The sequence below is a fragment of the Thermobia domestica genome, chromosome 6 (genome assembly GCF_964235325.1).
Source record: "Thermobia domestica chromosome 6, izTheDome1.hap1.1, whole genome shotgun sequence".
Classification (NCBI taxonomy): Eukaryota; Metazoa; Arthropoda; class Insecta; order Zygentoma; family Lepismatidae; genus Thermobia; species Thermobia domestica.
The window spans coordinates 28,237,372-28,265,271 of NC_137459.1; the positions used below are offsets into that span (position 1 = coordinate 28,237,372).

The 27,900-nt window shown below is 35.0% G+C and overlaps 1 protein-coding gene across 6 annotated transcripts in view; it reads right to left on the reverse strand.

Moving 5' to 3' along the window:
• LOC145687904 (host cell factor 1-like) overlaps positions 1-15,740 on the reverse strand; it is a 148,450-nt gene extending 132,710 nt beyond the window's left edge. For 4 of the 6 annotated variants that reach the window (XM_081761448.1, XM_081761449.1, XM_081761450.1 and 1 more), the window contains exon 1: positions 15,549-15,740. In XM_081761448.1, the coding sequence (XP_081617574.1) occupies positions 15,549-15,708 (160 nt within the window). In that variant the 5' untranslated portion in view covers positions 15,709-15,740. The remainder of the gene's footprint in view (positions 1-15,548) is intronic. The other 2 variants (XM_081761452.1, XM_081761451.1) reach the window with 1 other exon arrangement.
• Positions 15,741-27,900: the final 12,160 nt, after the last annotated feature.

Genomic DNA, 27,900 nt, shown 5'->3' on the forward strand with positions numbered 1-27,900 from the left:
TGCGCATATCAAAATAAAAGTTTCCAGATAAAGGTATCAAAATAAATCCAGATTGATGAGAATCTTATCGAAGCTGAAAGCTGGGCTAGACGGTGCAACAATAAATATGTTCTCAGAAATAAATGCATTCTTTCTGATCGAGACTGTTCCGATTTCAGAAAAAAAAAAAAAAAAAAAATAGTTTCGTCTTCTAGATCATACATAACTCTTTTAGAATGCCCACGAAAGCAATACAAATTCATTAAAATCCCTGAATATCGGACATAGATGGGACGTGATTACTGTCCACAAATGAAGTGCCCATTGCATGCAAGTTACAAAAATATAGATTATCCACACCTGATGTGGTAATCGTGTGCAATATATAGTAAACACGTTAGTTGTAAAAGTAAACAGAAACTTATATCGAAAAACTATACTGTGTGTTCGTATTATTGGTAAGTCCTTTCACAATTATAAACCATACGTCTCTGTCTCCCTTAATTCTCTTGCTGACTGTTGAAAGTAAAATAACCCAGTAAGAACATGCAACAATCTCACTGAATACTGAAAGTGTACACAGAACGAGGTAAACTGGGACGGCTTATGAATTTATTGTGGAAAAAAAAAGTCCGCAATAGGTGGCACGTTCAGTGCATAAAAGAATTAAATCAAACCCAATTCATCTTTCGGCCACCGTTGATACATTTCATCTTAAAGCCCCTGCGGACGTGGCAATACTTCCTTAATAATGTCCTCTAAATCACTTGCATTAAGTATCAAAGTACTCTGAATCGCGGCTATGATCATTCGTCGTGTACACTGTCACTGAAAAATTGAAGTCACTATCCAATAACAATAATAATAAAGTATTTAGCAAGTCTATACATCAGACAAAACCCTCAGATGTTAAAAGAAATATTCAAATAATGACACCTGACCTCAGTGTCAATCAGCATGTGATTCCTATATATATCAGCACTTCATAAGGCAAAGTGGTTAGTGTATTCTGAGAAAGAGTGCGAACACAATCGCAAAATGTGCCAGTTCTCTGGGTCCTATAATCTAACTCGGGGCGAAATAATGTAGTAGAGAGCGGCCTCACTGTTAGTCTTGCATTTTGCACCGTGGACCCGTTAACTGTACCGGATTTCAGACCGGGTCGTGGTGAAGCGAATGCAAAAGAATCAGTCTTATTGTATGTTTAACGTATCTCTGTTTTCAGCATTAACCAAAGGTTTGTTGTATTTCCAAATACACAAAATCGTACTACTTTTTTTTTTTTTTTTTTTTTTTTTTTTTTGTGGGGGACACGAGCTTCTACATTTACTTTACTTTACCCTCTTTGCAATTGCACTTTTATCTCTTAGACCCCAGACTGTTAACTCGCAATCATGTAACAGTATTTTCAATTTATAATGGATGAGGCTGGTGTGATACTTTCAGAGTACCTGGAAATGCCCTGTTCGTATTATTTTCGTTAGGATTGTTTACCGAGTTATTATGCCCGATACCAGAGAAAGTACTTTATCTGTAATTCGACATTTCGTATAAACACTATTTGAATCATTGCATAATAAAATTTGACGGATGGGTGCAATGTTGATTGTTTACATTCTAGTAGATGTGTGTGCGCATATAGTACAAGATATAGCTCTGGCCAGATATCTTAATATATGACGGCATATTCAAACTAAAACAATAAAACAAGTGCAAATAGTGTGTGACGATACTCTGGTGTATCACGTTTTATTTGTCGAAAGAGGTAACAGGGTTGATCGAAATGATCCATTAATAAGAAAATGCAGCCCTGTAACTTCAATCAGTAAATAATTGTAAGTAGATTATTGTATTCTAAGGGGTAACTTAAAACACTAATTAATTTCCGATGATAGTTTAATGTTAAATGATAATACGTTTATGGTTCCATTAATTAACGGTATTAATGGTAATGTTTGGTTCCATTTGTTTTGGGTTTAGCGTCCTGTTCAGCGGCGAGACTATATGAGATGTGGAACTCCTGCCCTACGTGAGATCCGAGCCACGTGGGCTCTTCCGGGAATCGAACCCGGGTCTCCTGGACCGAAGACGCGCACGCTAACTATACAGCCATGCGGGAGCTCGGCAATACATGCTGTGAAGTGTGATAATGTAGATCCATTAATTTTACTTGTCAATGTGAACTGTACTCGTTACTTGGGAGTAGCCTTGTCGTGTATATGGTCACTAAATGAGCTTAGTGATATGTTCAGAGAAAATGTGTAAACAGCAGAAAATTCATGACGTACTATTTGCTTACGGAAAGTAGCAGCAGCGTTCACGGTAACAAGAAAAAAAAAAAAAAAACTATTAACATGGCACGTACAATTGTTATGCACCTACCAGTACCCGATGTCTGCGAGTTGTCCAAATATAACGTCGCAGAAATAACGGAGAGGTGGAAGAGAAACCTATAATTACTATAGCATCATATCGAGTGTCTCCAATATCGAAATTGTCCAAAACGTGTAGGGAGAAATTCGTTTTCTTAAAAGAAATGTCTTTCGTTGCCAGAAGATAGTACCATTGGAAATTCGATGAGAGTCTTATATCTTTAATCGTACTTTCTTCGGTAGAGTATAAAGCTCAACCACTTTAGTTGATGCGGCAATTGGTTGATTATTGCTTGAACAGTCGTCCAACCATCAATAATGCTTGCTAGAATCTTTCTATCCCGACAAAAACTTACGTATTATAATACTTGGTATATCAGAAACTATATATAATACTTGGTACATGCTTAGAAAAAATGAAATGAAATCTAAGTTTTACGGTTATGCTGGCTAGACTAAAGGAGACGGTGATGATTAGAAATTAAGAAAGTGGAAGAACCTCCAGAAAACCCACGCACACGATGTTTGTCCATCAGAAAGCTAACCTGGCGCGAACTGACTTACATGTTAAGAATTTTTTAATGGTGTCTGCTATATAATGTACGATATGAGTGTCCGAACCAAAGTAGTCAACGAGGGAAAAAAAAAAAAAGAAAAAAAAAAGTGCATGCAACAGGCGGGTCAGCGAGGGTGGGTATGATTAAAAGTTTCGCCTCCAACGGTATCAAAATTTCTGCATAAATGGAGATTATATATTTTTAGGCCACGTCCCTTCTTCCTTCGTTGTTATACAGTGGGAAGGATAACAAGATACACTGTTGGTTATTAAGATGTCATGTTATCCTCTCTATAAAATAAGTACCAATAATACATGTGACACAGATATGAGGGAGAATGGCCCACACCAGTTTCCAATTTTAGTCCAAATGATCTTAAGTTATACAGGGTTGCAACGCCACGAATACTCCATCCTATTAAAAATTCCCATTCGGTGCAGTCGCCAATGTAGAGCGTATAGTAGCACACCTCGTTTCTTCCCTAGTGTTTCGGGCCATGTCGAAGAGTGCGAAAGTGCACACTTTGTCAAATATTTGATCCGCATCATACCGTGGCACAAAGAAACATTGATAACAGTTTCGTGTGCTAAAAAAAAAATCAGATGAATAACTTTCCGGTTATATTAAAGATACGAATATCAATGGAGATTGACAATAAGAGGCTTCAGAAGTTGCATTCGGTCGCCGCACCTGCAAATACATACCATTTCGCATATGACGCAAAGATTAACAAGAGCGGAGCGTAAAGGCATTGCGCTATATGCCCACTCGTATTAGGAGAGAAGCCACCAAACTACTGGCAATGTTCTATTTTATTAGGTATGCTTCTACAAGAGAACATTTCATAACTTACCCGGAAGAGTAGCACTGGATGTTAGGGCACCGATGACACTGCTTCCGGGTGCTATTTACAAGCAATGTGACTTAACTTCTTACTCCTGAAATGTAACTTAGGAAATTTATTGCAAGTGAAACCAGGCAAGTTGCAAGAGCGTTAAGACACCGAAAATACTGAGCGGAGCGCTATTTACAATAATGTGGCATAAAACTACTTTTGGAAATTCGTAATGTATCAGGTCTTAAAAAGAGTCGAAATTGTGTACAATTGCTTCCTGTCAGATGAGTACACAAGTATGACACCTTAATTGAGCTATTTCTACCGTATTGCTTTAGTTAGAGGTACGCTGACTGGGCTATTAGTTATCATATTACGTTAATAATTAAGCTGCTTAGAACTAATTTTCTTTCTTTCTGAATCTATACTCTTACCCGTAAACCTTTGAAATAGTGTCTCCACATTCCTAATCTGCACTAAAATTTACAGGAGAAAGCTATTACATCACTATAAAATACCAACGTATAAGGATCACGTATAAGCAGGCTGAATAATTCTAAAGTAACATGGTACAAATAACAAAATACAAGAGTACTACCTCCAAAATTTCGTTAAATGGAGCCCTGTACATTGTATACACACTCCAATACTTCCACGCACTTAACTTTAATATCCTCAACCACAGTGAGCAAAGCGCGCGATTACGCTTTTGGCGCCCTACACCTCTGTTAGTACACACCTGCCTTCTCTCCACTGCGAAAATCGTTAATCAGTTAGGAAATAAATCCACTCGCCCTCATTGTTCAACTACAAGGAAGGGGGTTACTTATTCATAATCGTTTTATAGTGGGTCTAATAATATGATTACACGAATTGACATGTGTGAAAACTTTGATAAGTATATAGGAAGAAATTTTTTGACCTGTATTTCACTTTTGGTCAACCGTCAAAAATGCAAAACGTACGGTAATTGATATATTATAGTTTCTCATACAGACCAGTGTTTAGAATCAAAACTGGCAAATTATGCCTTACTATCCACCTACGAATTAACATGTGCAACTGTAGCTGTAACCAGAGTAATAAATAGTATAGGAATTTATTACTCTACATTATAGCTTAAAATTTCAGTTCATATGCCATACAAATCTGTAATTTACGTGCAAGTAACTGCAGTGCCGATAATCTAATTAACACAAGCTACATGAACAATCTAAATCTATTATTTTAAGCACAAATATCCGTAACCATTATTAAATATATAATTTGGTTATCTTTCCAATACTATTTTAAATTCCATTGTATGCTCATAGAACAAAACGTAAGTAAGTTTCGGTTATTTCTGTAACATTCCACTTCCATTTTAACAAGTAGTTTTGACAGTATCGTTGTGCCTATTATGAGTAACCACTATTTTAAGTACCCAAGTGTACTAAGAAGTCACAACTTGTGAACTTGGACCATTGGACATTAGACAACGACAGTTCCGGAAATAAGTGTACTTCGAATGCGCACTTGCGTCTTTTGGAAATTGCCTCAGTTTAAATTTTCTTTGTCCCGAATTCATTCCTATTCAAACTGGAAGCACAATATCCATTAATGTTAGTAATCCTTAATAAGTTTATATAGTTGCAATTGAAGCACACGAATGTATATAACAATCTGTCAACTTACTCTTTTAAATACCTACTGCGTGTAATACTTAATGAAATATTTATTAACTGTACTGTTTCCGGAGTTCCCTTATATCATGTTCAGTAGAACTGGGCAATTTATCTCACTTCTTAGAATTTTGTCTTGCACCATTTTCATGTGTAAGATAAAAAATAAATAAATAAAATAAAAAAATTCCGAATATGATAGATCTTCCGAGGAAGGTATCACGAAACTTCTGAAACAGTACTTAACAATCTCGGGTGCAATTTACACTCGCATCAAATATCAGACACAGCAAATAAAAAGAGTAAATTAAAAAATTTTAGGGTTGGTCAAATAACGAATGGGATACTAATTAAAAACTACATCGAGTAGTGGCACAATGAAAGCACCAACATGAAGTTGATAACCTTCACTTGTCAAGAAACGGACCTAGCCATTTCACAGCGAGAAAGGCAGTCACTTATTGAGCTGCAATACGTAGAATAAGGTGTGTGTGATCTTTCCCCGCAGTAAGTCCGTTCCATTTCAGTACCATGATTTTCATTTCTCCTTCTCTCTTCCGTGAATAAGGCTGAAATGAAATGAAGATTGAAAAGTGCAAGGATTATCCAGAATCATAAATTGAAACGACTGAGAGCCATGAATCTACATCAGCCTTCTGACACTTAACAAGGATATTACTGAACCTCACTGGCATTGGGAATCTAATCGGACACCCCAATCACACGTTATTGACAGAAGAAAAACTAGTTTATAGGGAACCTTTAAAACACACTGAACCGATATTCCTGCCAGGAATGTAATCAAATCTAGTATCTTCATTTTAAGTACTTTCTAAAATGCTACTTTCAGGTTAACAACTTGTCACAATGACGTTTAAACTAGAGCCGTTAATGCCCATAATTGAAAGAACCATGGTTTTAACAGTCAACCATCTCCAAGAAGGCCAACCCTTCACAGTACATTGCACAAGGACTTTAAGTTCGATTCCCGGGAGCAATGTCTTGAAAAATTTGATCGCATTAAAGTAGTTCGGATTCTATCTTGACCTGTAGGTTCATATAGAAGCTCGGCATTGAAAAAGACATTAAACTCCATCCAACCAGCCGACAAGCTTCTCAGTACACCATGCATGATTCTGCTAGTAGAAGGATACTAAGAAATAACACACATAGCCAGGGTGGATTGATTTAAATCAGTCTGATTTAAATCACGATTTAAATCAAGATTTAAATCACTTGATTTTTTAAATAAAAATCGTTGATTTAAATCAAATTCCAAAGTAATTTAAAGTGAAAATAAGTAAAGTCCCATTTTTGTTCTGTTATTTCGATTATGGAAGATGATAATCATAATACAATGAGACTCAAACTTACAGTATGTACAGCATAGTATGAAAATCTCGTTTTGAACGGGTAACAGGACAATCCTGGTTTCTTCTCTTCGTAACATAGGGTTTATATTGTAAATCGTTAACTATTCCAACGGGGAAATCACCATCGATATTTAAGACGAAGATTCTTTTGTGTGCGCGTCTATATATTTGTTCCCAAATAATAGGGCGTATTTAGAAGTGTCCTATCCCCTCTCCGATTTTTTTTTTTTTTTTAAGATTTTATAACTTTAGGCAAAATTTATGTATTTCATGCCGCAAACTAGTTACAGTATTCTTTAAAATATGCCCCTGCGAAATATCAGTAACTTTTTTGGAAAAAATCTGTCACTTTGATAAGCGTTGCTGTACTTTTTCCTTAACGCTTAACCTTTTAAATTATATCACCTATTTTTAGGTGATAGGATAAAATCTCCATTATTCGATTAAAAAAGTACCAATAAAGCTTTTTACTTCGTTTTTTTTAAGGACTGAAGGCATTGTAGAGCACGTTACATATGCTTTCACGCCTCTCTGCGTCGAGACATAGGATGTGATGACGTCATAAATTTAAAAAATATTTTTTGTTGTCCCTATTTTTACTATTTTTTGGCGGGCCTACATTTTGCATTCAGAAGACTGAAATTCTGCACACTCGTTCAGTGCACCCTTAGTATTTTTCAGATGATTTCAGTTCTCTACGCGGAAACAGGGGGTCCAGAAGGGCAAAAATGTAAAAAAGAAAGAAAGAAAGAAAAAAGATATTTTTAACAAAAAATAGCTTTCTTCGCGATTTTCCTGCCTAAGATGGAGCCATATGAATGGTACCACCTGAAAGGCTGTTCTATTCTGAAGAGAATGATGTATGAACCATGATCTAAGTAAGGGTAAATAGGGATGTCTCAGGAAACTGTTACCTGAGATCATGTTTTATACGGGAATCTGGGATATTTGGGGATATTATTTTTCGCGGGCTTACTTTTGCATCTAGAAGTTTGAAATTTTGGACACTTATTCACTGCACTCCTTAGTATTTTTTCAGGTTTGTTTCAGATCCTTGCCTTTAAACAGAGGCGGTACAGAGGGGTAAAAAGTAAAAAAGGGGATATTTCTTAACAGAAAATCCCTTTTTTCGTGATTTTCCAGCCCCAGATAGCCTACAGGATGGAGACATTTGAATGGTACCATTTGAAACTCTGTTTTATTCTGAAGAGAATAATGTACTAATCATGATTCTAGGATAAATAGGGATGTCTGAGAAAATTTTTATATTACATCCGGGTCATCTGGGGTATTGTGGGGATGTTCGTAGCTCATTGTTAAATATTTTTCCCGCCCTTAATATTCAAGATAGAAGCTTGAAATTTTGTACATACATTTAGAACACCCTTAGTATTTCCCAGTTGATTTTGAGATCTGTGCGTTAACATACGGGAGTCCAGAAGGGATCAAAATTTAAAAAAAAAATCAGAAAAAATCTCGACTTGTCTCAAAATTTTCCGCTTCAGGGACATGATAGGGAAAATGTGAATGTTACCGTTTTAAAGGCTGTTTTATTCTGAAGAGAAGGAGGTATGAACAATGATCCTAGGATAAATAGGGATGATGCTTGACTGAAAGTCTATAATTTACAAAAAAAAAAAAAAAAAAAAAAAAGCCATAATTTAAAATTGTTAAGAAACACTGGTTGGGATTGATATAGGTTAACGATTGGGGATTAATTCAAAATTCAACCCCAATACTTTCACTTAAATGGCATAATTGGCATTTAATACTAATTCGTAGTGCTTTTTCTTTAGTTCGCGACTTGTATTATACGAGGAGAAAGATTTGATTTAAATCAAAAAAATCGATTTAAATCAAAAAAATCATCAAAAATGATTTTTTAAAAAAAAATCATGATTTTTTTCCACCCTGCACATAGCTAGAGACAAAGCCTGACGTTTAGCGATTTCAAAGCCGACGCAATGATGACACAAATAGTGAGTAAACCTTTAAATGAATTTCTGATACAAATCTCATAGCAAGGGTAAAAATAAACTAAGGAGGAAAAAAAATATGTATCATTTATTCCGAACTTTTCACAAACACACAAGATGATAACTTCATCATAATATTAAGAGAACTATCAATAAATAATAATAATCACTCTCTACAACGAGTAAATAGGTCTACTTTCCAAAATTTAACATCGTAGCAATCGCAGGCTTCCTAGCTCGTATATATACAAAATATTTTTAAAAAATCACAAAATATTTATTTACAAAGAAAAACATATTTTTTAAATTTATTTTAAGAAATTAGTTGTGAAAAGAATGAACTAGCTTTCGGAGTACAAGGCAAACAAACTGCGAAGAAAGAAAAAAAAAAAAAAAAAAACTACGACAAAAAGATAGATCAGCCAGGCACAGATTTCCATGACATATGTACGTAATACTTTTATCCTGGCATTGTCTTACATGACTAATTAATATATAAACACATTTCTGACTTTTATGAACATGAAAATACGGTTTCTACTGGTCATATAAATGAATATTTGATTCATATTTTAGTATGAGTTTATATTTGGACCCGAAGTGATATAAAAGCATATTTTCGGTCATATCTTCCGCGAACTTCACCTATTGTTCGTAAACATATTTCCCAGTATTGGTAACAAGATTAGAAACTTCTTTCTTAGAAACAACTGGCACTGAGTAACAGGATTCCAATAAATATTGTGCAGTTTGAGAGGGTCAAAATCATTCACGTGGCATAATATTTTGAGCAGATAAATTGCAGTCTCAGTCCCACTGCAAAGATACCTGAAGTCAACATTTCATTTTGCTGGTAAACCTTTCCATCCACATACGAAGAGATCAAAAGTACTGCTAAGAAAACAGTGCTGATTTACATTAAAAACGACTGCTATTTCAACTCTCTGAAGAATTTTTGACAAGATAAAAATTGTACTAATAATAATTTTGTACTTTCACAAATTTAGAATACTTTTGAGAGAATCCGTTTCCAAGAACCACAGAGGCTTGAACCATATTTTGCAGCAAGATATTCATATCTTTATAGTTCCAAGATGAGTGGAACGTTTTTTAATTGATACTCAAAGTAACGTATATTCCCCTATGTTGAGGATATACGCATGCTGCAAAGTATGATATGCAGACGTTACTGCGAAATATGATTTAAGAATCTACGGTCCTAAAATATCCGAAATACAGCAAATTATTTCAGCTCGTAATACAAAAGTATTTGTACAATTTTTATCTTAGATTACAGTATGTATTCCATAGATCGTTTTAGTGAGATTAAGCTATCTATTCACATGAAATCGTGGCAAATTATATTAACGAAGTTTTACGAAACATTCTGTCCAATATATGCATAAAACATGTTAAGCATCTCGACGTTGCTTATACTGAAGTAGCAATGAAGTGATCATAACCCAGTTTTGACTGCAAAACACTACATGAAAATTCGCAAGAAAACAAAACCTACAGAAAATATGAGAGCACGGCGCACAAGTCTAACAAAAATAAAAATAAAAAAATATATACTCACAAGAAAATATAATCATATACAAGCATGCCTGTGCTCAATTACAAGAGTCTGGTCTCCAGTAATAATATCCAGACAATGCAAGCCAACTTCATTGACCACATTTACTTCCAGGAAAATATAGCTTTACTCTAAACCACACCTGGTCTATTTCTTCTATCCAGGTATTTTACAAAATAATCACCTATGTAAAATCAGGAAGGCTATTTACTAGTTTCTGATTAACAATGCCAATTTATGCTAGCATTTTGAATAACTTGTTGGATGTATACTTCTTTGTAAAACCATCAAACGGAGAAAGTACGTATATGCGTTACTTACGCGTTTTTTTCTTCCCCCATGTCATGGATTTTCCAAATTTACTATTCCTTTAAAAAAAGTTCTAACCATCAGTTTATTGAACTGACAAGATCAAGTGACGTTACGTTTTGACAAGAGTTGTACCGCTGTTAACAATCACGTCAACTGGTTCTCATCTAACGTGGTTAGACTGAAGTTCAGAAGTATTCTAACAACAAACCCCATAATTACAATGGGGTGTGTAATGGCAAGTCAGTTTAATACACTACATTACATAATTCAATGAAGACATACTTAGATACAACATTAACATTTGTAATGTCAGCAAAAGAATTTGGTTCTACACTAAAATGAACAATTCAACAACGTGGTTACACAGTCAAACCCTGTTAAAGTATTAGCTAATATTAATTTTCTCTCCTCGGAATCCTATCAACGAATTGTACTCTGCAATTCCTCGACTTTTCATGGATTACATTCCTCAGTCATACAGTGAATCGTAAGCGAAAGATCACACTTAAAAAGGGAAATTAACCTTACTTAACTGGAACCAGAAACATGAACAGCAATTGTCTTACGAAGTTTCAAGGAAGTTCCAGTACCTATACAGTATGATTAGCTTAATACTAAAATGCCATGCTATTCATCCTTCCACGTTAAAACTTGATGGAATGCGTATCCAACTGCATCCTAACGCACTACTATGGGGCAAGTGAACAACCCGTTTATGCTTCTGTTCCAAAACCAGGTTACAATATTTTACTTGATTCTACTTCTGTAATCTAAAAAAGACAAATTTAGCTATCTACTCTTTTTGTGGACGGGGAGGGGCCAGCAGAAAAATGATCAGACTTCACAGTTTTGGAAAAAATATCTAACGACATAAATTGGCGCATATTTATAGTATCTTTATTGCGTCCAATATTTAACGCTCCATTAACTGTAAGGTTTTGGTATTCCCTGGCACCTTCCGCAGGAGATCGGGAAACTTAATGGTAATCCATATCACTTCCCAGAATTTACTCTTGCACTATTTCGTAAAGAAACTGAATATCGAGAGAAGCAATTTTGACACTAGTCCCTCTCAACGGTTAAGGGATTTTACATAGAAAATGCAACCCGAAGACCGACGAATGGCGTCGAAGCACGGTGACTTTTACAAACAACTTCAAAATCCATATCTATCTTTACATACATACATACAAAAAAAAATCATTATTAGAAAAGTAACTAGCAGTACCAGAACACGTCTTTCCCACATCGTCCGAACTCCAAAGCATTGTATTTTGCTTCTACCGAACATTATGGTTGCTACAAACGTTCAAGTCGCACCAACAGTTACCTGTAACGCATGTAATAAAGGAATTAAATACACTTACCTGTAATGCATGTACTTAAGGAATTAAATAATAATCTTCAAGTACTGCTACTCCAATCCAGACCAGAGACTTAATGAAAAATGAGTAACAGCTCCCGTATTACTCAAAGCCTATCTGTACGGTACGCAATGAATTAACCAAGAAGTTCCGCCACTTTCGCTGTCAACTTAAGTGCAAGGTCCCAAACGAAACGTCTACTAGGTAAACAGAACATAAGCCAGTGTGTGTTTTTGATTTTCTTGTGAATGTATTTTCTTCCTTTCCTTACCTGTGATGAATTTGAACTTCAAATCGCCTTCTTCCAGAAATTTGAAGAAAAAGTGCAATTCTCTTTTACTATAACATTAATCGGTCATCACAACACACAGCCATTTTAAGTTCCATATGCAGCTCATGGATTTGGAACCCACTGCAAACAAATAATGCCGAAAAGGGGCAAAAATACGTCATGCTTAGCCCATCCATTAAAGAAAACGGCATAGAACACAGTACTGTGGTCTATCCAACGTCTATTAACGTGGTGTAAGTAGTGAACAATACAACCCGTACTAAAAAATCCTTCTTTCAACTGAAAAATTATATACGCCGATACGAACTATCTCCACTAAGAACTGGTGAACAAACTATTTGACATACAATTCTATACTCATAACAATAAATCATTACTATCTTATTAAATTAAGACAGCGGGGTCGCGGTGGCTCAGTGGCAGAGCGTTCATCTATGGTGCACGGGGTCCTTGTTTCTTTCCGAGCTCGCGCCAAGTGCACTTTGTGGTGGACAAACACCGTGTGCGTCGGTTTTCTCGGGATATTAAACAAAAAAACTTCACAATACACGCTCCCGCTGCGCATCGATAAGAAGGAAAACTTTAAACGGTATAGCAGAGTATAGTAAAGCAGGAATAAGGAGCGTAGGGTAAGGTAGAGTCGGGTCGAGTTAGCTCAGTGTTAGGGAAGTGGAGTGGATTTTAGTTTAGCGTCCCGTTCAGCAGCGAGGCTATATGAGACGTGAACCTACTGATTAACGTGGAATCCGAACCACATGAGCTCCCGCCGGGAATCCAACCCGGGTCTCACACGCCAAAGGCGCGTACGCTAACCGCTTAGCCATGAGAGAGCTCCAGTGTTAGGGAAGTTTGGACTGATTTAGTTAAAATTAATCCAGTGTAATTTCTCGACTGCGTATGGATATCAACTGGAGCGGGCATCGTAAAGTTAACCGAAAATATTCTTTTTTAAAAACAGAAAGCGCATAACAGCAACTGAGACTATGAGAAGTTACGTTCCTTTTAACACACCCCACTATAATGTATGTGTTTCACAAGAGTAATGTATGAGTTAGACCTAAGTTGATCTTACCAAATAAATAAACAAACCGAACTACCCAAATTCTAGCAGTTTCCATTAAGAGAAAATATCGTATGTTTTTATGACATTAGAACTCTAAGTTCTACTCGTAGCAGTTTCAAACCCACCTAGGAACACACCACCTTCGACAAAAACCAGAGCCGTAATGTGCCCCATCCTTGATAGCCTGCATATACTGCGAGTAAGAAAACCAGAAAAAGCAAACAGCATCAAGGGCAACTTTTTACTTTCTAGACCACAAAACGACTCAAGGTTATAAAGTAACTCCGAAAGTTAGTTAATAGGGCCTAGATCTGAAAAAACTGTGTCCGTGGGTTTTCTAGGTATTTTCCCCTTTCCCCCCATTTTCTTCATTCAACCATTTCTAATTATCACCGACCCTTTAGCCAAATCGTGGGACGAAAAACTGACAGATTTCAATAGATCGAAAAATTTACTACCATAAAAATATATATATATATATATTTTTTTTTTTAAAAAAAATTCCAAGTTTACGTCCTTGAGATGATTCCCCAAAGTTTACTACTATACAGGAAGTAACACTAAAATAACAACCCACTATTTAAAACTCACGACTTGAATTAGCTGTTTCGATCACATCGCAGTAATTTCACAAACCTCCTGCCACACGCCGTCGGTACCCTACCAGTAATTTCACATTAACGCCCGTGTAACCCGCCGGTGCCCTAACTCCCTTTGTTACTACCCTCTTTTTACCCGCAATTGGTTACTCAGGCTCCCACACTCGTAGTGGCATATAACGAAGTGCTCTCATGCAAACATGCTTAGTGAAAATATTAATATGCTAACAGAACTAAGTTCAAGGTAGTAGAAGTAAACTTTAAGTAAAAGGCAATACACTTTTATTCAACATGTGGTGATCCCATCAGTAATTAATTTACGGAAAAAATTAGTTTAAGCATATTTTGTAGAAACGAGGAATGCGAAATGATGTAGACTGTACTTACCGAAAGCGCACATAAGAGAATATGAATACAATGATGCAGGTATTTAACCCTAACCTAACTTAACATTTAGAGAAATTAGCAAAACATAAAAAAAAAAAAAAAGCCGGACCCCTTAAACTTAACTTTGGCTCTGAATTCTTCAAAGCTACTGCTATCATCATGAAGCCTCTTACATGAATTTCTTCGTATATCCGAGTACACTACATTCTATTAGTTTAGACTGTAATTTTGAGCATATGCTTATCACACTTGAACTCTCTGAAGCACGGTTGTACCTATATTATACCATCTTTTAGGTAACGTTTTAGAAACATCGTGCCGCAAAGAGCTAACTCAACGATTTTTAATGGGCCCTTACGTATACAAAATACTAACTAAATGTAATGCTATTTTACGAGGAAAATGGAACTATTGGTGTTCACAACAAATGCTGGTTGTAGATATTACTCAAACCAGAGTAATATATTTACCGTTTTCATTCTCGTACTAACTTCAATAGTACAATAACATCGCAATTATGTATACAGTTTACATTCTAGAGAAATGAGATTCTGCTGGCGCTTCTACACTCGAATATTTCCTGTGTCTTTTGACCAAAATCACTTTTATCATTATTTTTTGCCATGCAATTTTGCAGTCCAAGCCTTACATTCCACCATTTTGCATTCCTCTTTATTTCTCTGTTGTCAAGATTCCTTTAGTAGCCCTGGAAGTAATATGGCGGCCAAAATCCCGGATGTAACTTATAAACAGACGATTGTCAAAGCGTCGCCATCAGCAAACGAACCACAAACAATTCCAATTTTTTTTACGAGCATGTGTTATACACACCTCAAAAAGTAATATGATGGCATTTACAGCACCCATTGTAATCAAATCTTACTTTGTTGCAGCGATTTACTATTCTACATTGTTATACATATCAAAAAAACATAGATGAAATACAGATCATGTTTCTCACTTGGAGGCCGCCATATTGGAAAAATACATAGAGAGTAATAAACAAATAAACTAAATTTTTATCATATAAATTTTTAAGCATCAGTAAAAGTTCAAACGACACTACACACCATACTGACACATATAGCATGAAATCACTATTGAATTTACCTTATTACGTACGTAAATCTATGTGATAACTATTTGACAACAAAAACCGCCATTTTAAGAGAAGCGTAATGACCGTCATAGAAAATGCTTACCTGTGTTGTAAACATGAAGTTCATCGACAATTCCTTCATTACCACCGCCAAATATCACCATTAAATCTTTGATTGCTACAGCACGGTGACCATGACGAGGTCTCGGCTGTGGGCCAGCCGGATTTGAAATCCGCTTCCACTTCAGAATGGGAGTCGCCATGACAGACACATAATTCTCTTATGCTGCTTCAAGGTATACCCAGAATGCTTTGCATGAACGATTTACACGCCTAGGAATGGAAATTTACGCGTACAAGTTACTAACATTCATCGAACAATTTGATAGTATATTATAAATATTAAAACATTTGCGAAGGTTTTATGAACAACATCTGTTTTATAATAAATTATCAATAAAAACTGTGAATCTTACAAAATATGACATTGAAAAATTGTAGATCGTTTTCGAGAGAAACCATGAAGAAAGGCAGCTAAGTTTTTCTTACTACTGCTAGGAATATGTATTTACACAAAGGTTTTAAACACGAAGATGGGAAATTGTATATTCCACTAATATATTTTAGTAAACATTTTGAAACAAGCGGGAAAAACCATAACATTCGAATAAATTCAATGGGAATTATGTAGACTCGTATTGAAGTATGATTACCTTCGTACTAAAGGATTGACTACTGCAGGAAAATTATATTAGTAATTCTCTTTAGTATGTCACTAATCATGAGTCAGAACGACTCTGCATTAGGCCTAATGCGGTTGTAAGTAGCGAGATGGAGCGATAACAAAAAACAATGAAACAACCTATCAACTGTACTTGCACAAAATAAAAATATATCTATCAATATCACACTACTCATATCGAAGAAAAGATTGCACTTTGTAAGGCCCACTGGCGGAGTCATTGTGGAGTGGAAAGGCAATTTCCCCTTCCCCTAAGAATTAAGTTATTTTTAGTTGTAGCATTAATTCACTAGGAACACAAACAGGGACTTTATTAAGTAACGGTCTGTGTCGTGTAAACGCAATATCTGCGCTTTAGTTCGCAATAATAGGCATAGTAGTTTGTTTGTTGTATCGTTTGCGTTGCGTTAAGCTCCTTAATTTTTGCTAAAGCTGGCACGGAATAAGATTCACTGTTTCCATCTTATTTAGCTCATGTCACAGAAAGAATAAGCAACGAAATAAGAGAGAGCAATGAATGACGTAAGATCCACAATTCATTTCACCAGAATAAAAGAATTTTTGAGGACTTCTTACTGAAAACGTCGCCGAATCAAAGATATTGGGTCGATTGAGTAAATGGGGTTGTCAGCAGCGAAGTAAAGTGAGCCCTAGTTTCTAGTGGGATATGAACCATGTAAAGTGTTGTGTGTTGAAGTGTTTCGCCCTGGGAATTGATCACATGACCTTGCGCATAGAAGGCATGCATTCCAGACGCTAGACCAGAGAGAAGGGCTTGAATTTAGGAGTTGAGAGAAGAATGACTCTTTATGATTTTTATTCTTGCCGTATTCATTTTTGATGGGGCTTAGTCAGCATATATCATGATAAGCGAATGTAATGCACCACATGTTATTATGTGTTGTATAAAATCGGACTTCATTATTGATAACAGTGTTAATATAATTCTAACGTGGTCTTAAGGGTTATAATTAGGAAATATTTAATTCCATTCAAAACAGGTAAAGACCAATTTGTACCATACTATTCGGCATCACATTGCAATTAACTACAATAGATTATAATATATATAAGCTACAGAGGTATAAGGATTAATTGGTGGATACTTCTGTGCAAGTATTAGGAAGGGGGTCACTTGAAAAAACTTTTGTGCCCCTGGTTCCTTACTCAGAACCCATGGCACATGACCCAAGGTCAGTGACCTAGGGGAACCTAGGACTATCCCCTCTTTATTTTGGTCCATACACTGAAATTTTGGAAAATGAAATGAAATCTTTGAGTTTTACGTCCCACGATTATGTCGGTTAGACTAAAAGAGACGGTGATGATGAGTAATAAATGAAATGGTGGAATGAAGAAAGTGGAGGAAACGGGAGAACCCCGAGAAAACCCACGCACACGGTGTTTGTCCACCACAACGTTCACTTGGCGGATCCCAAGCACCAGATGTGAACGCTCTACCACCGAGCCACCACAGCCCCGCTGAAATTTTGGGAAGAGTGCACAAGACCACTTCTTAAATTTTCTTAAATGTGAAAAGTAAAAAGGTGGTAAAACTTATGGTAGTATACAATCATGATATGAGCCTCTGTAAGTTTTGGGTAGTCAATCTCGTTTCCTTTCATGGGTAAAAAATGCCAAAATATCAAAATTTAAATGTGTTTAGTCTCTTAATCTGTTTTGATGGTTTATTACGTTATGTTTTCGTATAGTCGAGTTCAGAAATCCTTTCTCTTTTATACAACATAAGTATATTTCCACACCATTCTAAAATTTTGGGAGTGGTACACAAGACCACCCCTTAAATTTCGGAATTGCCCAATTTATGAATTGGGTATGATAATACAGGACAGGATATGTACCTTTGGACGTTTGGTTAGTCCATCCCTTTCCCTTTTATACTGTAGGTAAAAAATATTAAAAATTCAAATTTCGAGGTTTGATCTATTTTATTCTCTTTGATGTTATTTATCATTTTACGGTTATATGACTGAGTATACGGGTTCAATCGCTTTGGGTATATCCATACTCCATAGAAAAATTTTGAGGGGGTACATAGTGCCACCCTTTAAATTTGGAAAGTTTCAAATATAAAATTTGATCAATGTTGTCTAGAAATAAATATATATTTCTACAAATTTGGTTGGTAGGGGAGAGGGAGGTACATTGGTACGATTTTTACTTACCCGAGATTTTAGAACATATCGTCAGCTTGAGAAACATGATTTTTTTTCCTGCTTAAATTGTAATTCTTTAGCTACATTTACAATGTACAATATTGTTTCTACTAATGTCCTACCTTGAGTAAATTACATTTTACGAAAGGTCTGCAATCTGTACCAATCTTCTCCATGTGGGGGCAGATTGGTACTGGCTTGGGGAAGATTGGTACTTGCAAAGTGAAATATCACACAGACTTTTTGATAATAGAGATAACGTATTTTTTTGTTTTATTTTTCCATGAAAATTTTAAAATATTCTATTAAACTTCCACAAACTCAAGTTTTTTAACAATAGATTTAAGGACCTATGGCAGCAAAAATGCAAAATAAAAACATATTTCATAAAAATAATGTGAAGATTTGTCGGAATCTTTAGTAATTCAATAGATCTAGTTCAACCTGTTACATAAAAATAAAAAAAATAAAATAAAAAGTTCAATGCTTGGTTGTGTTCTCATCAAAATTTAAAAGTTCCACAAGCTATTGGCAAAGGTAAAAACGTACTGTAAATGAGGTTCTGTCTCTATAAGGAAAAATATACGTAAATAATCCAAGGGCTATCTATAGTTTTACAAAATTTTGAAATTTTCCATACCTTAACTACTAACTGGAAAATATATTATACTTTTGGTGCGAGCGTACCCCTTGTCTCCAAAGGAGGCGGAGCTTTGTTATTACAAAGATAACCAAGAAAGTTCTGTCGCTTTTTCTCTCACAACCTTCGAACACCAATATGTCACCTAAGACGTGCTTGGAAGATCTAAAGTAGTCCCATCAGCTTCGACGACCTTCTGCCAACGTTCTGGAAGGCCATGGATTCCATTGCTGTAGAACAGGTGATTATCGGATGTGCAATGTCCGGGGAGTATGGCGGATGCAGTAGTGTTTCCCATCTGAGGCATAGAATGGTGCCTGGGTCATCCTAGCCACGTGAGGCTTAGCGTTGTCCTGTAACAGGAGGACCCCTTTGCGATTCAGATGTGCTGGCTCCAGAGTTTTGAGTTGTTCTTGAATACAAACCAACTTCTGACAGTCCACAGTTACATTGATGCTTGGTAGAGTTCCCGATGCACGATGCCGCGAGCATTTCACAAAATACACAGGAGGATCTTCTTCTGGTGCAGTACCGATTTCGGCTGTTTTTGAACCGGTTCATGGGATGCTAAACTGTGATGACGGCGCCGTGAAGCTTCGTACAGGACCCACTTCTCATCATATGTCTCGTTGTAAGTTCCATTTTTCTCCTCTCTTCTTCTTCCTTTTTGTTCTTCATTTTCTTTAGTGCAATTTTATGCCGGAAACAAGGTCTTGTAAACAGACATATAGATCAGGAGAAAATAACAATACATATTTTAACATGAGAGAGGGTGCATCTAATTTGCCTCATCTTACTAAATATTCCAGCCACATAACAAAGACCCGGATGGATTGTTCATGTTGTACGATCATATAGCTACCATACAGTCGTGGTCATGAGCCAAGAAGAAGGAGATTTTACCAATTTATTTACAGGATACAGCATTAGATCTAGTATTGCAACTTAAGAATCAGAACTAATTTGGAACGTTAACATACGAAAATTTAAAAGCTAAATTCATTGCTTTAAGTAGACAGAAGGTTCGTCATATAAGGTAGAACAGGAACTATTTCAACTTCAGCAGGGACCAGAGGAACCTATAGATTCATACTTCTTGCGTAAACTTCGTGCAATCAGACAAATAAGTAATTCCGGACGCGTCGGATGAGCAGAAGATCCAGCGCTCATCATTAGGACTTCAACGGGATTTTCCCAATAAAATTGCTCTAGAAAGATTTGATACGGTTGACGCTTTACAAAGTTGAATACATTAGAAGCCGCTAATGATCTTTTATGAAAGCGAGATCATGCAGAATTATCACATACACTACATAGGTTATAGGGGGGCGCGGTGGCTCAGTGATAGAGCGTTCACCTCCGGTGCTTTGGGTCCCTGGTTCGAGCCCAGCTCGCGCCGTGTGGACTTTGTGGTGGACTAACACCGTGCTCGTGGGTTTTCTCGGGGGTTGTCCCGTTTCCTCCCACTTTCTTCATTGCACCATTTCACTCATCATCACCGTCTCCTTTAGCCTAACCGGCATAATCGTGGGACGTAAAACCTAAAAATTTCATTTTACTACATAGGTTATACGGCCAAAACCCTATACGTAATCCGCAGTATCCATCAAATATATTAACTAACGAACCAAAGGTGACATATTCCATTCAACAACTTGTCATCATACTTTCCCTGTACAAACGCAACCTGTTAGGTATCCAATGCACACTTATTTTCCTGTACCTCCACAACAACTTAACAGCTATCAGCCTAGTCTATCTTTAAACTCCTCTCAACCATTAGCGCCTAGTCCGCAAGAACATCTTAAAGTTACTCAAGAACCAAAGGTCGTTCCCCACCAGAAGCAACATCCTTCTTAACCTGATTTTTCCACTTTTGCCAATAAAATAACGGAGTTGTCATTAGTGATAGCAGAAGAAAGTTATAAAAAAACAAGGATTTAGGAAGAGAAACAACCAATATTATATTAATAAAGAGAAGAAAAAACAGGGACCCTCCCAGAATAATCAAAAGCCACTCCTAAGGAGGACCAGATATTAGTCTGTTCCGTAAGTCGGAAGCGCGGACACGGAGCTTCTACGTCAAAAAAAGCGTAGAGCCGCCCCTTGAGAAGGGGGCCGACAGTAAAAATTATCAACATTCCAAGGAAGAAAATGTAGAAATTAGGAATTATAATTCAACCGACATAAATTACGATATTCCTGCTCCAGAAAACCAAGCAGAAAATTTGTCAGACCGACGTGAAATGTGGCGGGCCGGCGATATGTGTTTGCGTAGACCGGCACCCATACAAGAGAGTTTAGTAATTAACCAGAATACTTTTAATTGGTTAACAAAGTTTTCTAAATTACCAATTATAACTTGAGCGGCAAAGTTATAAATTGGAACAGGAACTTAGATAACAATAATTTTGAAGATTTTAGTTTTATAAAGTAGTGTTGGCTTCGGCCAAGACTAAACTTTTAACAAAAGGATTGAATTCGTTATTTTGATAAAAATTTTATAACTACCAACCTTTTGGGATATCACTGAGAACAAAAACTCAGAAATACAGTTTTTTTTTTTCTTGCAGTAAGCTTGCAATTTATTGGTATTATAAGTTTGCGAGTTGTAGCTTTGAATGTAACTAAGTGTTTGTAGAAAATGTTTGTAAAGCTTACGTGATACGTTTTAATTTTTAAACATTTTTATAGAGAAAAACTTCTAAAAGAAAACAAAACTTCACTAGACAGAGAGGGCACGAGTCAGTTCTAGCAGAAAGTTTACGTGCACAGTTATAACTATTTGTTTTACTGATGTGTTTAAGCTAGTAGCTAGGCAATAAACGTAGAGTTTATTTAAACACACATCAAATAGGGGAGTTTATTAGAGAAGGTTTAGGTGTATAGGTGTAACTATTTGATTTGTTGGTGTGTTTGAGCTAGCTAGGCAATAAACGTAGAGTTTATTTAAACACGCATTAAAAAGGGGAGTGACCTTTTGATTGTTACCTTTTTAAGCTTTCTAGAAGTTTTGAGCGCAGAGGTTTGGGCTGAAGCTAAACTTGTAGATTGTCAGATTGTTAACTTTGAAGGAGGCATACTTTGACCGTTAGTTTTCTTAAGGCGACCAGCAATTATGGGCAGACCCTTGACTGTCGTTAAGCTTTTAGAAATCGATTGTTAAGTTAGCTAATGGGACAAGGTATGGATGGTAACGAAGAGAGTAAGGAGCGCTTCCGGGGAAACCAGCAGGGTGAGAGGCAGAGTGACAGCAAGGATTATTAGGAACCACTTGGAAATCCTGGGCTAGGTCATACCTAAGACATTGCGGAATCCGTTTAGATAGTACGACCTTGAGGGGCCTTAGGAAGATAGGGACGAAGTTCGAAGATTATAACAAAATACTTTGGATTGAGTAATAATTACCTGTACCTTGGGCAGAAAGTGCTCATACATGTGCACTATACTTCATAGAATGTTAATTTAATAATAACAAAAGAAGAATGTTTTTAAGATATGTAAATTATTATTATGGGATAGTTGTTGCTATGTACATGTTTATGGATACCTAGTCAGCAAGTTTGTGTGCTTGACAGTTTTAAGGAAAAGATATTATAAAGTATATAAACTAATAAACCATTTTTAACACCGTTCACCGACTTTATGATTCTAATAGTAAAGGTGAGATTAATAGTATATAATTATTGAAGCTAATTTTTACATGCAAAGAAATACTACCACTCGAAATTTGTATATCTTACTTAGCCGAACCAGGTTAACGACTATCCTCGATAAGTCGTTGTAAGATCGAGCCCAAAACGTTGGGTTTTAAAGGGATCGACGGGCCTTGCTGTTGGCACCAATTTACAGGTCAAGCGCACAGATGTAGCGTGTGCAGACATTGCACTAGGGCCGTTAAGTCAAAGGATGGACAAGTGTGGTGGTTTGAAAGTTCCGTGGGGAGGAACCAAGTAGTAGTTAGCAGCTTGAAAGGGAAGCTGATTGGTTTGCGCACGACACTAAGGGCAAAGTCAAACTAAGAAAAGTTATTTTCCGTGTGCACGGAGAGTAACGATTGGTACACGTTATGATGATAATAGAATTTAACATTAAGATTGTTTTACAACAAGGTGCCTGGGCGGCGCTAAATAAGAAGAAGAGATTTGTTTATGTGGATGCGTGTATGCATGTGTATTTTGCACTTTGTGTATTTGTGTGTGTTGCCCCCAAACTTTGGTAAAGTTGTTTACATTGAGATGTACAATAATCATACAGAGCATCATTTGAAAATATTAAACATTAAAGATTTTATATATGTTTGTACGAAGGATCTTCTTCCTATAATTCATCTTTAAAACACTCTGTTAAAACATATATAAACGTCTGCAGTTTGAGGACAGAAAATATTTTTTCTTTATTTGAATTTTAGAAGTAAAAACGAAAAGATTTTAAACACAGATTATATGAACATTTTAAAAGCTTTTTACTACTACTACTAATAATAATATAACTAATACTATGATTACACATATAGTATGCATAGAGTTGTGTAACACAGACATTTTCTTCTAAACAGAAGGGGTGTTGTTATCTACCAAAGAGTTGAACTTTGACGTCAATGCGAAGGGAGATAAACAGCTGGAACCGAGAAGACAAGAGATCTTTTGTTTCGACTAACAGAGAACAAGAATACTCAACACGGATTTGTATCTAAAAAGAAGTAAATGAAATACTAATTCTGTTGGAACAACAAAAATACAAAAAAAAGAAAAGAAAAGAAAGGAAAAATAATCTGGGAAATTGCGGATACTACAGCCCTTCCTGCTAGGGAAAGAAAAATTTTAATTGTAAGGCAAAAAGTTTTCGTACTAACTACAATTAACAATAATTTTAACGAGTTTTTATAGATCTAGTAACTTTTTGATTAAGGTTGGGTGAATTATTATTTTGTGTTACATTATTAAATATTATTTTCCCAGAAACAGCTCTGTAAGTAGCACTGAGATCTGGTCTATTTGATTATCTACCTGCAATGATTGTTGGTTTAAAACATATAGTTTTAATGCAATCAGAATTACACTATGTGCTTTAATGTTACAGTAATTGAACTGAAAACTACAATATACACAAAGAAATATTAAAATAGTAAACATGGTTATATAAGTTAAAATAGAATATGAAAATACAGGATTCCTTTGTTTGATATGCCACTTTTGCTTATTAATTAATATTTTAATATCTTTAACCCCATGGCTGGCATATTGCAAATCCGTAACCTTATATATAATATGATTTAAAGGCAAAGTAAATTTCATATTTTTAATCTTAAGGTTTGAGTTTGAAAATATACAACCATTTGTACTGTTATTTAGCAATGGAAGCAACTTTTTACTTGTATTATTAGCTACATATATTTTTTGAGAATTAATTAAAGAATTTGGACCATAAGCTTTAAGTTTTTATTTAATTTCAATTTACCAGTTTTGTGAATCAAAACAGTTTTTGACACATTTCCGCACACCATTAATAATTTTTTAGGGAATAGCAAAGCAAATAACCATTCATTATTGTTTAGAGAAATCCACAAAATATTTTTTAACTTTACAATACGTTGATTATAATTTGCAGGAATTGATTTAACAAAATCAATAAGTTTTACTTTACAGTTTTTATTACTATGTGTAGGTTTTAATGGAAATATTTGTTTACACACCCTTGAAACAGCAGTTAATTTTTGCAAGCATTGAGCATAATTTTTATTAATTTTTCCATAGTATTGTTTCGACACTTTAATAATTAAATAAGGATTTTGAGGTTGTAATAAAAATACTTATTATCTTTGAGCACTGTAGGAAATAGAATTTACTTATACGTGTTAATTCTAAATCCGTTAGTTATGGTAAACTGATTATATAACTAAGAATTTTATGATTAATGAACAAATGAAGATTAATAATTTTTAAGAATGAATAAGCTATTGAAGAGCCAGGTGGAATGGGTATGACATATTTTGTGGAATTATGGAAGCACTGAATTTAAAATGTTTTAAACTTTTTTAGGAGTTATGATATGAGGAGATAAAATTTTAGATTGACCATTTAAAATGGATTACAACAAAATTTTAAATGCAACATTTAATTTATTTACAAGAGTGAAATAGAATGTAAATAGTTATTTTATTTGAATTTTACTTTAAGTTTATTTATTGACCAAATATGTTTGTCTATCAGCATTGATTTAAAAAATAAACATTTTTGTATCATTTATTTATTATGTTTAATAGACAACACAGTATTATTAATAGCTTTGAAAGTTGGTTCAACAATAGTTATTGATTTTTTAGTTTACTTAAAAAATGATTGTTTATTTTCTAATTTTTAAAATTTGCTTTGTATAATAATTAGCGTTTGAGTATTTAAAGTACCAAATAAAATTTTTGAGATTTTACAAACAAAATAAATATTTTCACCTTGCATTAACGATTTGATTTATGATTGAATTTGTTTGCTCAACCTTGTGAAGTTTTTAGATAAGTACATTTAATTGAGGTTTTCGACGAGAACTATCAGAATATATATCCCTTGATTTATATAGTTTATTTGCTGTTTTCAAGTAGGTGGAGGCATGGTGAAGACTATGTTTATAATCGGACAGATTAACAAACGTTACTAGCTTTTATTTTTTATTGTATACACACGAGCAAAAGTGCTTTCACGCTTTCATTTTTCATATCCTACAACGTTAGACAACTAACAATACTGTTAAGGTTTGCTTATTGAGAAGAACACAAGGCGTTCTACAAGTGCAATAGTTTGTTCAAAACATGTCAGTGTAGCAAACAGCAAAAAAATAGAAACATATTCATGCCTCTAAGACGAATAAAAAATCGGGTAAAATATGCCTCTTTGTATCTACATGGCGATTGAGAAAGTCACAAAGAAATTGTATTTAAACTTAGACATACCAAGGAAAAATCAATATTGGTCAAACATTCATTTTACTATACAGGGTACAGTATTTTGTAAATCTTTGAATGTTTTTCATTATTCGTTTCAACGTTAACTTCACTTTTGTTACTTATCAGTTTTAATATCTTTAGTAAAACTTTATGAAAAAATATCAGGTCGAGGTGTTCTGATTTCCATTTTGTTTCTCGAGAATATTCTTATCATCAAAACCAACGTAGTCTTTATTTTTTAAATGTATTATTATTATTATTACTTTTTTCATTGACACATTAAAGCTAACAAGAATATTTTCTGAAGTTATATTAGTAGTTTCCAATGTGTTTGGAAAATGAAACAAAAAAGAAAAAAGAAAAAGAAAGACAATCTAAGAAAGTGAAAACAATGTATGCAGTGTGTGTCAGTTCAATTTGCGAAAACTATTGCATGAGTAGAAAACATGTCGTATGTTTCAGATATGACAAATAGTCATATTTTGTGTACACATAGTATGAGTTTGTGTAATTTAATCCCCAACTAATGATACAAACATGTTTTTATTAGAAGCATATACGATATCAAAAGAATACGAGTTCTCTGTTGTAATACGCCGCCGTAATCTATCATTCACGCTCCCTTGTTATATTCTAAGTAAGAACTTGATTTAAGAAAAAGTTTGATTTAAAAAAAGAAATAAACACAGGAATTTTCGGTTAGCCGAATGAAGGTTTAAGTAGCCAAGTCTCTATTAGGACAACCTTTTTGAAGAAACCTTGAGTGTGACACAATATTTCTTTTCTCCATGTAAACCTGAGTGACTTGGTGGCTATTAAATTAATTACACTGAAATCTAAAAGAAACACCTTGAGTGGTAAAATAATACATTATTATCTGTGAAAAAGATTTTTGTCGTGGATCTATATTGTTTAACCCTTCGTGGAATCATTGTTATGAACAGTCTATATACTACGCATGCACTTCGTAATTTAATTGTTTAACAAAGCTTTTCAAGTAGCAAATATGAATAAAATAGATATTTACATTTATTCTACTGTTGCAGTTCACACAACAAGCTGTAAAAGATAAAAAAGAAACAGAACAAATCTTCATAGCTTAGCATTTAACGTTAATACAAGAAAAGTATTACAGCTAGTCCCAGATATTACGTTTGTTACAGAAACTTCTGTTCTGTATTGTTGGGTGAGCGGATATCGTACTTAACCATTGAAATAGCCATTAGGTGTCTTGGGTTCGAATCTCCGCCACATCTGGTTTATATTTTTCTAATGCTTTTTAAAAGGAGAGCCATAAATAGAAGGCAACACTTCAATCATTTCCATTTGGAGCTGACCACGTAATCCTTGTGCTTTAATATTACGTCGAACAAACGTTTGTCTAATGGTGGGCATAAGTCCTTGATAAGGTAATGGCGACTGCTTTGAAACCAAATGCGACTGCTTGTATCTTTAATCTGTCATATCTGTAGTTTGGTGTGGAGAAGAAACAAAGTTGAGGAGCAAAGTTATAAGAACAACTCAAGTTATTGATATAAACTATGACAAATATTTTTGACTTATAACATCATACAATAAATATGATAGACGTTTTGAATCGATTAAAAATTACGTAGAACTTTGTAAGCGGAGGCAAAGAAACCTAACGTAAACACACCATAGGTGAATGTTTTACTCTGTATTGATCATGGTTCAGTGGTCAAGGCGCTCTGCTAGTAATATGAAAGTCCTCGAATCGGATCCGCGAAGGGCAAGTATTTTTTTTTTACTTTAGAATTATTGGTGGCGATTGATCGGCGATGAACCACGTTTTATTATCTTTAGATATTTGAATACTCGGATGTTCCAATACTTGAACTATAGAATCTTCACTAATAATAATAGTAATAATAATAATTATTATCTCGTAGAAGATTACAAGCTAGGAGCTTATTATCGCTGAGGTCAAACCATTAT